The sequence below is a fragment of the Helicoverpa zea genome, chromosome 5, assembly GCF_022581195.2.
Source record: "Helicoverpa zea isolate HzStark_Cry1AcR chromosome 5, ilHelZeax1.1, whole genome shotgun sequence".
Lineage (NCBI taxonomy): Eukaryota > Metazoa > Arthropoda > Insecta > Lepidoptera > Noctuidae > Helicoverpa > Helicoverpa zea.
The window spans coordinates 11411477-11425001 of record NC_061456.1 but is presented as its reverse complement, the minus strand read 5'-3'; the positions used below and the strand labels follow the sequence as shown (position 1 = coordinate 11425001).

Below are 13525 nucleotides of genomic sequence, written 5' to 3'. Positions count from 1 at the left end.
CGGATTATGAAGCGAGCAACGTTCGAACAATGGCCGTTCAACTCTTCCTGTCATCAAAGATAATAAAGGGGAAAATATCGTGAGAAATTAAAATGAGCTGGTAGCTTGGTTAGTAAACAAGAGAGTGGGGGCCCGCAATTTTATTTTCCAATGTCGGATCAATAAGAAGAAGTGGGGCACAGGATATTGTTGGACATTGAAATGAAAAAAAAAGCGTTTTAATTACGCTCCCGTCGCTTTGAGCACGAGATGGTGGACTTGTGTTGTGGCTATTCGACCGTTTATTGGACATTGCTTTTAAAAGTTTCTGCTGCATTTGTTTAAGTGTTTTTTTTTTTTTTTAAGAAGAGATTATTGAACACCTGCTTAATTAAAATTATTGTGTTATTCACAGTGAAGTTGTGTTTGTATTTTTTTGCTTCTACATATGTAAATTAATTGAATAAAAACACCACACTGTTTAGTTAACATTAAAAAATAAACTGTAAAAATTACAAAAGTGTATCTACCTAACTGTATATCGAACGAATGAATGAATATCTCTAGTATAGAAAATCTAAAATTAATTCATGTAACCGGAATTAAGTTGCACAATATTTTCAGATTATATTTGGGTGGTTCGAATCATGCAAATGGGTTTAGTTTGTTTTCATTTAAATAAATTATTTAACTGTTATATGAGGTTTAGATGAAGCTACGTTAGAACTGGTTTAAATTCGGAAACTTAACTGCCTCGTTGGTCTAGTTGTCGCAAGTGTGGGTGCTGAGCACGAGGTCTCGGGTTCGATTCCCGAGTCGGGCCGAAATCGCTTTGTGGGTTTTAGAAGACTTTCACAAAGCAGCCCGAAACCTGGAAGTTGGTGATTGATTCACCCGTGCATCAGAGAGCACGTAAATGTCGGTCCTGCGCCTGATCTCTTTCCGGTCGTGTCGGATTCCCGTCCCATCGGGCTATGAGAGTGAAGGAATAGGGAGTGCACCTGTGTCTGCGCAAATGCTTGTGCACTATAATATGTCCTGCGCAGTTGGCTGATCTCCTTACATGAGAACAGCCGCCGTAGCCGATAATCGGCTAGGAGGACATCATCATCATCAAATTCGGAAAATAGTTATACAGTCACTCTTTGCTGAAGTTTATATTTCTTTATCTTCAGAATAGATAAATATAATGTTGTTATTCTAATAATATTCGTTAAAACATTAACTTTTACCTAATATTAAATCTCACCTCAAAGATTCCGGTAATTTGAGTTGGAGTTTCATTGAAAGTTCAATTTTTAACCCGTTCTATGAGCACCAATATACGAGAGACACAATTGTTTTTATTTTGTTTTATAGTTAGCGACATATAAGAGGTTAGATATAATAAAATTACAATTTATTACCATCCTATTCGCATATACAGTTTAATTATGCAAACTAAACATATGCAGCATGAATGAGTGCGGTCCATTGAACGGTTTAGCTTTAGCATCTGACAATTGATTTAATAGTTGATTAATTATGGAAATGCATGTTGTTATTATATTTATATTAAGTGAATAGTTTAGGATTTCTCTGTCGCCCCGCGGTGTGGTCTATTTGGAAGAAAATTCACGATATAATCTCTATCTTTGGAACACATAAGCAAAAAAATCGAATGTTTTTAATTCTCTTTTTACAGATAATATTTTCTTAGTAAAATTGTTTAAATATTGTAGAAATAAGTACATAGGAACAGGGCAGGAGGAAGAAGAAGTGACAAAAGAAACTTTTATTGTACCTTTACAAATTTTGTTGGCACCATTAAAATAATGTTGTTTGCTGGCTTCACCGGCCACTTTTTGCATTAAAACAAGCGCTGACCTATTAATTATTTTTCCGCATACAATAAACCATAGTGTAACCTGTTATATCGTGTGAGGTAAAACGCCAATCGAAATCGAAATCGGATAGATTGTGACTCATTTCGAATTGTGTGTAAGAATCAAATGTGTGTGCCAGAAATATTAATATACCCTGTCTTTTTTGTATCTTACCTGTAATTTTGTTAGTGTACCAGTAAATAAAACCTCTACCATTATACAATTAACAAAACCACTATCCCCAGGTGTCAAGATCGACCTCCCAGCAAGTGGTACTTCGCGAGGCGACGCGCGCTCTCGCCGGCAGATACCGATGCGAAGTGTCGGCCGACGCGCCTTCCTTCCACACTCAAGTGCGGTCAGCATACATACACGTTGTCGGTGAGTGTACATATGACATTTTTTATTTATTTTTAGATTTCTATTTTGGTTGGGAATGTATGGGAAAAGATTGGTAATGTTAAATGTTGAATTATTTCATAGTTAACCAGCCCATACCTTATGAACCATAAAACTTAAACAGTTGACATTTCTTCGGATAAATAACATGGACATGATAGACTTTCGTTCGTGACTCGCTCTTGGCCGGTTTTTTAATTTGCAAAAGTGATGCAGAAGACAGATTAATATATCGAGTAGGAACAATTGGTACTTCGCGAGGCGACGCGCGCTCTCGCCGGCAGGTACCGATGTGAAGTGTCGGCCGACGCGCCTTCCTTCCACACTCAATTGCGGTCAGCGTACATACACGTTGTCGGTGAGTGTACATATGGCATATTAATTTATTTTCTTGGAGTTTTTATTGGAAAATTTAGGGAAGGACTGGTACTGTAAATGTTTATCCATGATTACATAGTAAACCAGCGTATCTCATGAACCATGATGCTAAGACAGTTGACATTTCTCCAGATGATTTTGTGTTTCTGTTGCCTTGAAAAAAATAATATATAGATATGATAGAGTTTCATTCGTGGCTCGCACTAGGTTTTTTTAATTTTCAAAAGGAAGTCAGAATATAGAGTAGGTATTAGCAATCGGTTCTTCGCGAGGCGACGCGCGCTCTCGCCGGCAGATACCGATGCAAAGTGTCGGCCGACGCGCCTTCCTTCCACACTCAAGTGCGGTGAGCGTACATACATGTTGTCGGTGAGTGTATATGTGACATTTTGGTTTATTTTCTTGAGGTTTTTGCTGCAGAACTGTATAGTTCTCAAAAAGTTTTCTCTTTGGTCAATGGACCCATATTATACCTTTGGTTTTAAAGCTTATATGTATTTTCGATATTCAAAAAGTATCAAATAAGATGTTTGAAGTCATCGTTGTGGAAAACAGTGAATTAGGTGGGTAATTAACTGGCAAAAATCTGTGTTACAAAAACCAATTAGTGGAACTATCTTAAAGCATTTCAAAATCTGTCAGACCTGGCAGAAATAGGTATTATAAAAATGAACTCTCAACAAAACGACTTAAATAAAAACACTATTAAGAATCAACTCAAAGCCCTTCCATCCTATCGCGTAAAATACACTTTTTTTAATACTTACATTCCACCGCCGCTTACTTAATAGTCAATTAGAATTTTCTTTCCTTGCAAACAACACTTCATTCTGTTTTGCTTTTAATTAACTACGTTCCTTACAAGTTTTCAGATAGTTTATTATTCTGAACGAGTAATTCTGTGTTGATCATTTTATCGTGTTATTGACAGGGACTTAAATAGTTTTCTTGTTTGCCTTTGGTCTTTGTCGGTTGGCGGATAAAAGGACCAAGTATTGGTGCAGTGAACGGTGGCCTTTGAGCTTTATTATAATTAAATGAATTGATTAATTCTTTGCCAAAACTGGTCGAGGTATTAGGTACGTCACTTGTTTGTAATTGTTTCATCATCTTCCGAGCCTTTTTCCCAATCATGTTGGGGTCGGCTTCCAGTCTAACCGGATTCAGCTGAGTACCAGTGCTTTACAAGAAGCGACTGCCTATCTGACCTCCTCAACCCAGTTACCCGGGCAACCCGATACCCCTTGGTTAGACTGGTGTCAGACTTACTGGCTTCTGACTACCCGTAACGACTGCCAAGGATGTTCAATGACAGCCGGGACCTACAGTTTAACGTGCCATCCGAAACACAGCCATTGGTGTCTAAGATATACTTAGAAAGTACATACAGACTTACTTACTTGTTTGTAATTGTTTACTTATATATAAAGTTTGTTACGTTGTAGGTAACATCTTGGATCTACTTAAACGGTTTTGATTATTATTTTACCGACAGCATTCTTATTTGGGAGTGTACTGGAGGAATTTTTCCCGGGACGGGAATGACGAATAGCGAATGACGCGAAAAATAGCTAGTGTAGGTATGATAAAAAAGATTCAATACCTATGTCACAGTACAGATACAGTACGTAAATGAAGTAATATAGACATTTACTTCTACATCTTGCATTTACTACTTATATTAAACAGCTTTACACTAAATACGAACTAAAAGGTAAGGCTTCTCCCATCTCGATCGTTAAGGAAAATATTGCCATAGACAGAAAATAACCCGAAAATAGCCTTCCGTTAATAAATACCTACTTGACCTGGCATAGTTCCTACTCGTTCGCCCATAATTCGCCTCGTCTAACTTAATTTCTGCTCGCTGGCTTCGTAAACATTTTGGCAATCAGAAAATATGTATTAAGTAAATAAGTATAAAACTGTATCTATATCTTTACAAATTATTATATAATTGAAATGTTTTTTTTTTGCATGAATTTACTGTAAAAAAGAACTTTTATTAAGAAAATTTTATGCACACACAGAGTTTGATCTAAGTCGTACAGCAGAAATTCTAATATTAAGAGTGAAGTGAGTTTGTGAGGTTTTGAATTTTGAAAATTCATTGACCAAAGGTGTCCTTGGTATGTGGGTGACAGCTCAAAAACAGCTAGTTTTCAATAGATTTCTAAACACAGAGCAATGCCGTGAGTTCTAATATAGTATTAACTAAAGATGACCGTTCAGTTATACTTATCACTGAAAAAAACCATCCTCCTCATAGAAAATCTTGCCTTTCAAAAACCGCAGACAAAACCAACAAAACCAGTTAGTACATCAAAATAAATCGCATGAATCTCAGCACAATTTGTAGGTAATCGCGTACATTCGCGTCTGAGCCTCGTGGTGGCGTAAAAATTGCTTCTATTATCATATACACAATGCCTATAAGCTATTGTTGGGGACCTATTTGCATGGGGATGGGCGGACATCGATCCGGTTATCCGCCTTCCTTGGTTGGCGGATGTAAGGTAAACACAGAAGGGTTACTTTTGAAGACGGGGCCCGAAATATTAAAGGGAAAGTGGGATGAGATCTGGAATTGAAGTTAGGTACTTTTAAAAGTATGAGCTTAATTCTTACTAACATTGTAAAACTAGTACTATAATCATCATCATCTCAGCCATAGGACGTCCACTGCTTAACATAGGTCGCCGGAAGACGCTGGATGCAGGTCGCCTCCAGCAGGTATCTGTGGAGATCTAAGGGGGGGGCCTATGTTCAGTGCTACAATAATTTTATGAAATTGGTTGGTATGCAGATAGTTCAACACCTTAGAAAGAAATGGGCCACCATTTATAAAAAGAACTCTGAACGCGACTAGAAATGAGCGCAGCTGCTAGGACTGTAATATTATTTGTAAGTTTAACGAAGCTTGAGACCAAAATTATAACAATGAAGTCATCATTTTACAATCAAACACATCGGTATTGTTAAATATGGTAAGAAGTGAGTAAAAGTTTTGTACAGAATAAAATGGGCGTCATCGATTTAAACATAACAAACCACAAAAATTAAGTAGTAGGTACCAAATACTATTTTTCATTTAAAACATGATTAATCTGGTCCTTCTGCCCTCACCCCACATACATCCCCAGTATCGCAGTACAACGTAAACATGTTGGTTTAACGTTTTATCCGCGGCCGATGTCCGCTATATAGAAAACTCTTCAATATTCAAAGTACATATTGGGAATGAGGGCGAACAAAAATAGTATAAGAAACTTTTTCCCAGTTAAAAACGTGGTCAGGTGTTTCGGCGAAAATGTTTTTTGTAGGAAAATTGGTAAATTTTTTTTGGGGGTTTGTGTAATACCTATTGGTGTTGGTGTATGTAGTGTTTTGCGGCAGTTTTAAAAGGTATTGTAAAGTTGTATACATACTCTGATAGGTGATGGGACAGTTAGATGTTCTTTATATCTAAGTGCTTGCTTTTCGGTTCTGGCTTGGTTAAATGCCTATTTGGTTTTATCGCTGTAACAGATTAATGCAATTACAAACATAAATTACCACTTTAGTTATATAGAAAAAATATATACAGACAGATAAAAAGAACTTTACATCAAAATAATTTTAATAACATGTCATTCAAACTTTACGCAAAAAAGGACTCTTCAACAAACTTCTGTCGCTAACTGTACCAAGTTTTTTAGTTTTTATCCCTGAACCAACAGAATTTGACACAATCTTGGCCAGCGTTTACACGAAAAACTCATTTCGCTATTATAATAAAACAAGTAGAACATAGTACATGATAGGATTTCAGATAAAGTTTCATGTTTTTACATGATCATGTACCCTCGAGTGTTCAATGGAGATGGAAAAACATTTGTAAATTATACGGTGTACGAGTTCTTGGCACAAGATGCAGGTACATGAAATTGAAGGAAACTACAGCTTTTGAAGATGTTAAACTACTTCTAGTTATGTGTGTTCGAGTTATAAATATAGGTCTTGGAGGTGGCCCGGTTGGTGTAGAGATTACGTAGTTGTCTTGTTACTTAAGACCTACACGAAGAAGCTTTTTTGTACGTAATTTGAGGTATACAGCAAATGTTATCACTTTTGCTTAAGCGTTATTTCACACGAACAGCAGGAAAGCCGGACAGAAAATAAAAAAAATATCAATAACAAAAGAGCGTTTATGAGTCATTTGTCAAAACGTCACGAACAAAATTATTATTACACCAACTTATATAGGTCCCTTTATATCATGGCGGTCGCAAAATCCTTTAGCACTTTTTCGTCCGGCGGTCAGCCATCTCGCCTATTTTTTACTCCCAAACTCGCTCCGTACAAATTGAAACGTCTCATTCCTTTGAATATGGTTAATTTAGTGGACTCCCTTGTGGACAGATTTTTTCCAAAGTTCCACAGATTCCGTATAAAGTTGGGGGAAATAAAATTGTATGGGAACGTGGCCTTATATGTAAATGTTTGGTGTTGCGAGGAGATGAATGGTGGTCCTAATATACGGAAAAAGATGAGTGTGGTTTGTGTATTTGTATACCGGTCATGCTTCGCCATGGAAATGAAAGAACGGACAGGCTCCGAGTTGTGACGCTGAGGGGGATTACATTAGCATGGTTTGTTGCTTTTGTTTTTGTTACATGCCTTAGTGGTTCACGTTTATAACATCCGACTCACATGAAACTATGGGATGTAATGTTATAACCTACATTATATTGTACCGTTGTGTACGTCGGATGTGTATTCATTCGCTTTAGAATATACCTCTCATAATATGCTCAAAATGTCACTATCAAATCTAAAATAAAATGCAGTTTAAGATCATTATGTTGAAAACAACTGAACATAATCAAATCAAAACATCAATTTAAAATAAAATGGTGCAAGTTAACTGTCAATATTGTTATTGTGTTGTAGTCTACATTTATTTTTAAAACTTTTGTATTTTCCAAAGAGAATTTTATCCAGAATTTTATTGGTAATTTTTCGTTTACAGCCTTTTAAAAAGTCCGGGATTGATGTAGCTATAAATTTTGTGGCTACTTTTTAAGGCAGATTTTTATAAGTCCGTTATTCGGGCGAGGTTTTAATGAAAATAAGGTTTTTAAGCGTCAACCTGTGGTGCGGAATGGCAAAGAGTTATTAACTTATTAATTTACGTGTGCTGGAACTTATGTTACATTTGTTTCTACTGCAATTATAACCTTAGTAAAATAACTTAAATTAAGTAGTGATTATTTACAATACTGTTACATACTCCTATATACACAAGCAAAGAATAGCTAATACTTCAAGAAATACTTTTTACAACACATAAACAGGCCCACAGATTAACCAAACCCAACATAAAAAAAAACTTCCCACAAAACAGTTGAGTATACACCGTCAAAGCTTTAAAAATAAACACCCCTAATACGAACCAATCTTCATACGACATTTATGAATATTTGACCGGCAAGTGGTATACTCTATTACTATAGGAGTAAACGAGAGACCCGGAGGGCGTAATCACGTGTAGGTATTTTATTAGGTATATGTTATTTGACCGCCCGTGGGCGGAAAAGTAAATTAGCTTGTTGCTCATACGGGTACTGGGAGACGCATTTTTTTCTGGTTCTTTTGTATTATTTTAGGACGACAACTTATATATTATTTTTGGTTTACCGTGTTTTGTTTATGCAATAAAGCTTTTTATAGATGAAGATGGAGTGTTTTGGGATATCTTTAGAGATTATTTTTGGAATTCCGTCTCACAATATCACTTACTTTTATAAGTACTGTCTGTTGTTTTATAAATGGCAGGTTTTAATAACAATCTATACATAATTAATTTACCGAAAATTCTTAGAAAAGTAGAGGTATTTCGATATTCATTTGTAATTTGTTTGTGTGTATTTCCAATTTTACTTTACTCACCATAACCCACAAAATTCAGTTCCAAACTATCTAGTATCAAAACCAATATTAAAAACAATAAATAAAACCCAGCACACAATTTTGGCTTCAATGGAGTCCTAAAAATTTACGAACGTCCCTTTTCAGTGCGGATTCAAACTTTACGCTGCATGGGTTATGAAAATTTTCACCCGCTACCCAAAATTGGTAGTGCAAAAATAATGTGAATGTGGAAAAATATTTTTACAGAACCGATAAATGTTGGTAAACTATGTGAAAACAGTCTTTATGGGAATAATTTGGTAACTTACATCACTAATCAGTCAGAAACAAAAATTAATTAAATTAAATTAATTAAAAAAAAACTATTGTGTAACACAAAAAGAATTCAATGTTGGTTTCCCGGAATTATACACATAAATATAATTATCTTCTTAAATTAAATATGTACTTTATTTGTTGTACACCAAAAAAGTTTCCAGAAATCCTATTTTCACTTATTTCATCAATTCAAGCGGCTGAATTATTCGTTGAAATAATAGCATTCTATCTAGAAAATAATTATGCATCCTTTCCACAGAGAATAATGCAGAAAAGATTCAATCTCCTTGCAGAACTGATAAAGTGGACCTGAAGTGGGTGCCGTGTCAGACATAATATTTTCCTTTGGAAAAACTTTTAACGAATAACCGTTGAAACGACTTTCTTTTATAGAAAGTTATACCAGTAAATATATGGATGTTTATTTGTTTGAGATCTCGCAAATAATGGTAGTAATTGCGATGACACCTTTGCATATCCTTACAAAAAGGAAATAAAAACACATAATTTTCAGAAATATATAAAGCTATAGATAGATATCCCTAGATTTATTTGTGTGTGTTTGTTTCTTGCGTCATTTGTGTGTAAAATAAATGGTTTTTCTTTCTTTCTTCTATAGAGTTCAGTTTCGTTCCTTCAGTGTTTAGTTGAGCAGTAACAGCCTCCAAGGCTGTACCGCGAGATGCCACTCAAAAAAAAGTGTTTTTCTGGAGCAGATTGCATACCGGGTTCAAGACGGGATTTTTGTTTTGCTAAAGTAGTCTCAATATCAAAATTCTTTTTTTTTTAATGACACCTAAAGAAGAAGCATCATTCTTCACACATTTCTTATTAACAAAAAGCCACACAATTAACTAGCCATTAATTCCTTATTGTATTTACTTGGTTGCGATGTCGAACCCGGTTCATGCAAAAATAAGCTGGTGCCGAGCAAAATAAGCGGCTTGTCCGTGAACTGCTCACGATAGACACAGCTTTGTTTGTTTGTGTTACAGTGGCGTACAGGTATGTAGCTGTTTTGAAAGAATTTATTAAAGAACTTAATTATTTTTCATATCTTTTTAAGTATAGAGTATTTTAAATAGAGGATGTAAACCCGCGGCTTAAAAAACGCTGTGGAAAAACGAAAATAATGGTGAAAAAATATCATGTCAATTATAGGTAGGATTCTATTTATGAATATTGATCAATTATACTGTTCGAAAACGGAACTTTCATAACTTTTCTACATGCAACATAAAAGAAACTTCATTTATTTTTATCACATCAAACTCGATCTCAAAGTTTTAAGAACGTCATAAGTGTTCTAAAGTTAATATGAAAACACATCAAAATATCATAAAAATACGCGTGAATATTGCTTATCGCGAGATGGCAGTAGAATCTTATTGGTTCAAGAGAGCGTAAGATTCTTTGCAAGGGGATTTTATCAGGACCATTCTAAGATGTGTTTATCCAGGTGGAAAAAAATTATGGGGTCTTCCTCCAATTTATGGGGTTATCTTTTCATACTTAAAATGGTAATTTAATAAAGTGTTTTTCTACGCCTTTGTTTTTAAAAGCGAGATTGTTTATTGAGATATGGTAATTTATACCCCTTTTGTCTGTTTCTATTTGCTTGTTTTTGTGTCTAAAAATATATTGAGTGTTTGTCTTTGTTGCAGCGGTATAAACAGAGATTTAGGCACCCTTTTACCAAACCATTATATAATTTTCATGTTCAAGTTTTTTACGGTAATCTTTATTGCTTCATACACAGGCAACATATACAACTTTGCAACAGTTTTAAAATCACCACTAGTTATCAAACTTATAATTTACAGAATTTGTTTTATACCTATGCAAAACAAAAAAAAAAAAAACATTTAAAAACTTCAAATAAATTGAACAAGACTGTTCATCTTGTAACAAACAGCTACTTACCACAACACAGCCAGCCTTTGCTCAGCTTGAGCCTTTTATTCCTTAGTTTGTTTGTTTTTTTTTTACTTTATTCTTACTGTACATGCAAGCGGTCGCAAATCCGATTTGTGTATCTCAAGGCTTTGAATCGGACCACTAGCGTTTTAGTTTTAGATAAAATTGTTCGGTTAAGCTCGATCGATATCCTGCGAGTGACTTAATCAGATCTAAGGAGGATTTATTTCTCTTTACTGGGAGATAGTGGCAATTAGTTTCCGTTGTTTTTTGTTTGAGTTTATTATTGTTGTGGGAAGATTGATTGGAATGTGTGTAGTTATATAATTATGATTAGGTTGTTGAGGCCGATCTAAAATCGATCTTGTTGTGGTAACAGCCTCTATATGCACTGCTGGACGAATGCGTTCCCAAGCTTTGGAGATTTTATATTGAAACGAAATGGATGAAAAACATTAGGACAGTGTAGTTCTAAAGTAACCAATTTAATTTTAAAGAACTCCCTTCTCGTAATATTGCATAGAAGCGATCTGTTTCTCAGTATCAATTTGTTATGATCTAGTTTAAATTGAAAACGCATCAATCTTTCTTTTAAATAAATAAAAATCTCAACTTTCATACAAATGTATGTACTTGTCTCACAAACTTTCAGTGACATAACACTTCATGGCTTTTTCCTCAGTTTTTATTCCCAAATAATTCAAAAAACTCAACTCGCGTACTCAGTCAAAATATTCTCAGATGACGTGACGAATGTCCTCACAAGTTTTGCCGCAAATAACGCAGCCACTTTTCCAATAAAACTGCGAAACTTTTGTTACTGGTTGTACGTCATCACGAATCCATGGTATGTAGGTACAAACGAATCTTCGTGGATTTGTTTTACTCTTTCCTGATTTATGGTGGGAGGAATTTCCCCCTATTTATATGGGAAAGGCCCTAAGCCTTATTATTAACTCGTTTTATTTGTTCAATTTCCATTTACGAGTTTGATTATAAAGATACAAGGCCTTGTTTGTTGATTTCCTTGTGGAACGAAAGTTTTTATGTTCGTAACGAGAAACATACCTCATGTCAGACAGATGGAGTATCTTCTTTTTACTTGAAATTATTCTTGTATAGTTGTTAGAAGTTTTTCTGAAATAATGGCCTGATATGTCTTTCCAAGTTTTGGAGGTTAGGTCAAACAGTTTATTAGGTTTGTAGTATAGTTTAGTAGCAGTCTAGTATACATTTATTTTTGAGTAAATAAGATTTGTCATAATTTTCTTTACTTAAGCTTTTTGCTAGTCTGCCAAAGACTCCTAAGCAATTCCGCCGTTATTTTTAAACATAATAAGAACCCAATTCATACAACCCAATACCTACATAATTTACAAAGGAAGTTTTACTTAACCACTTCGCCGTCATTGGTCAGAAAACTTTCAAAAAGAATTGCTTGTAAAATCCAAATATAAATTGGACAATTTAAATTCGATGTCGGAATGAGTGCGACATCCCTTTTGATTGGATATAAATGACCTCTCGATGTCAAATAGCCTCGAGGACATTTAATACGCGAACAGTGTACTTTATGTTCTACGTAGCTGCGAGTATTAATTAAATATACCATGCACGTAGGGATTTTATAATCGAAGCGAATTCGGATGAATATCACTAGGAAAAATGTTAAAGGCAAATTTTTTCACATTTGTAAAATTGTAATTTTTAATTTCATTTAGAATTGGGAAATAATAGCGTAGGATACACAACATACTAAAAGCAATTAGTTTTACAAAAGGTATTCGATTTAATTCATTTACCAAAGAATAATTTAAAACTGTTTTAGTTTAGTAATTTAAAACAGCTTTTATTTATGTTTGTTTGAATATCGGACCCAAATAATTGCACCCCACCTTTTGCATTCGTCCGGTATGGTATTTAGGTATTATATACTTTACAAATTAAAAAAATATGTACTGATAGATAGACTGATTATTTTACAATTTTCAACACAATATACTCATTATAGTAAAGCTGACAATACTTATTACTTACTAAAACATACAAACCATTCAGAAATTATGCTAATTGGCAGCCATTACGAAAATTAAACCGAATATGGAATCAGGGAAGGCGCGAGTGCGCTAATCGTTATTAAATCGATATTAATGATCACTCGGCTCGGTGTCAATTCATCGATACCCGAGGGAGCTCGTGCACACACAGAAAATGCACGACGTAAAACTGGAACCATTTATTATTCGACGACGTGTGAAATACGTATGCGACTAGTGATGTGAGTATTCCAATTTTTTTGTTATTCGATTTTCGCGAAATGTTGTGAACTTGCCAATGTTGCGATTTCGTAACAAAAACAAGAGAAAAGCTGTGTTTTTATATCAGTTTTGCTGCTCTGAACTGAAAGCCATATGTGAACAAAACGGTCCACACAAAACAGAAAAATGTACGACGTCCCGTGGTTTCGTGACAATTTTCAATAGTGCGTGCGTTTTCATTTACACGTAAATAACTTAGAAGCTAAGTTTTGCTAACAGTCTTCGTAGGCAGTCAAAAAACTTCGAATTCTGATCGATAAAAAAAAATCTTGCTTACATCATCTTGCTTAAGTTCCTAAATGTCAAATGAATTATAAGATAACAAAAATAAAACTTAATCATAGACACAGTACATTCAAATTACAAGTAATTTATGTGAAATAACGCCCAACCATAGGTTCGCGGGTCATGAAAATCCAATTGACTCGCGACCCGCGA

The 13525-nt window shown here is 34.8% G+C and overlaps 1 protein-coding gene across 1 annotated transcript in view; it reads left to right on the top strand.

The window, feature by feature from the left end:
* LOC124630675 (cell adhesion molecule 3-like) overlaps window positions 1-13525 on the top strand; it is a 234441-nt gene that overhangs the window by 70410 nt on the left and 150506 nt on the right. Inside the window, exon 3 of the mRNA XM_047164639.1 lies at window positions 2090-2225. Within this exon, the coding sequence (XP_047020595.1) occupies window positions 2090-2225 (136 nt within the window). The remainder of the gene's footprint in view (window positions 1-2089; window positions 2226-13525) is intronic.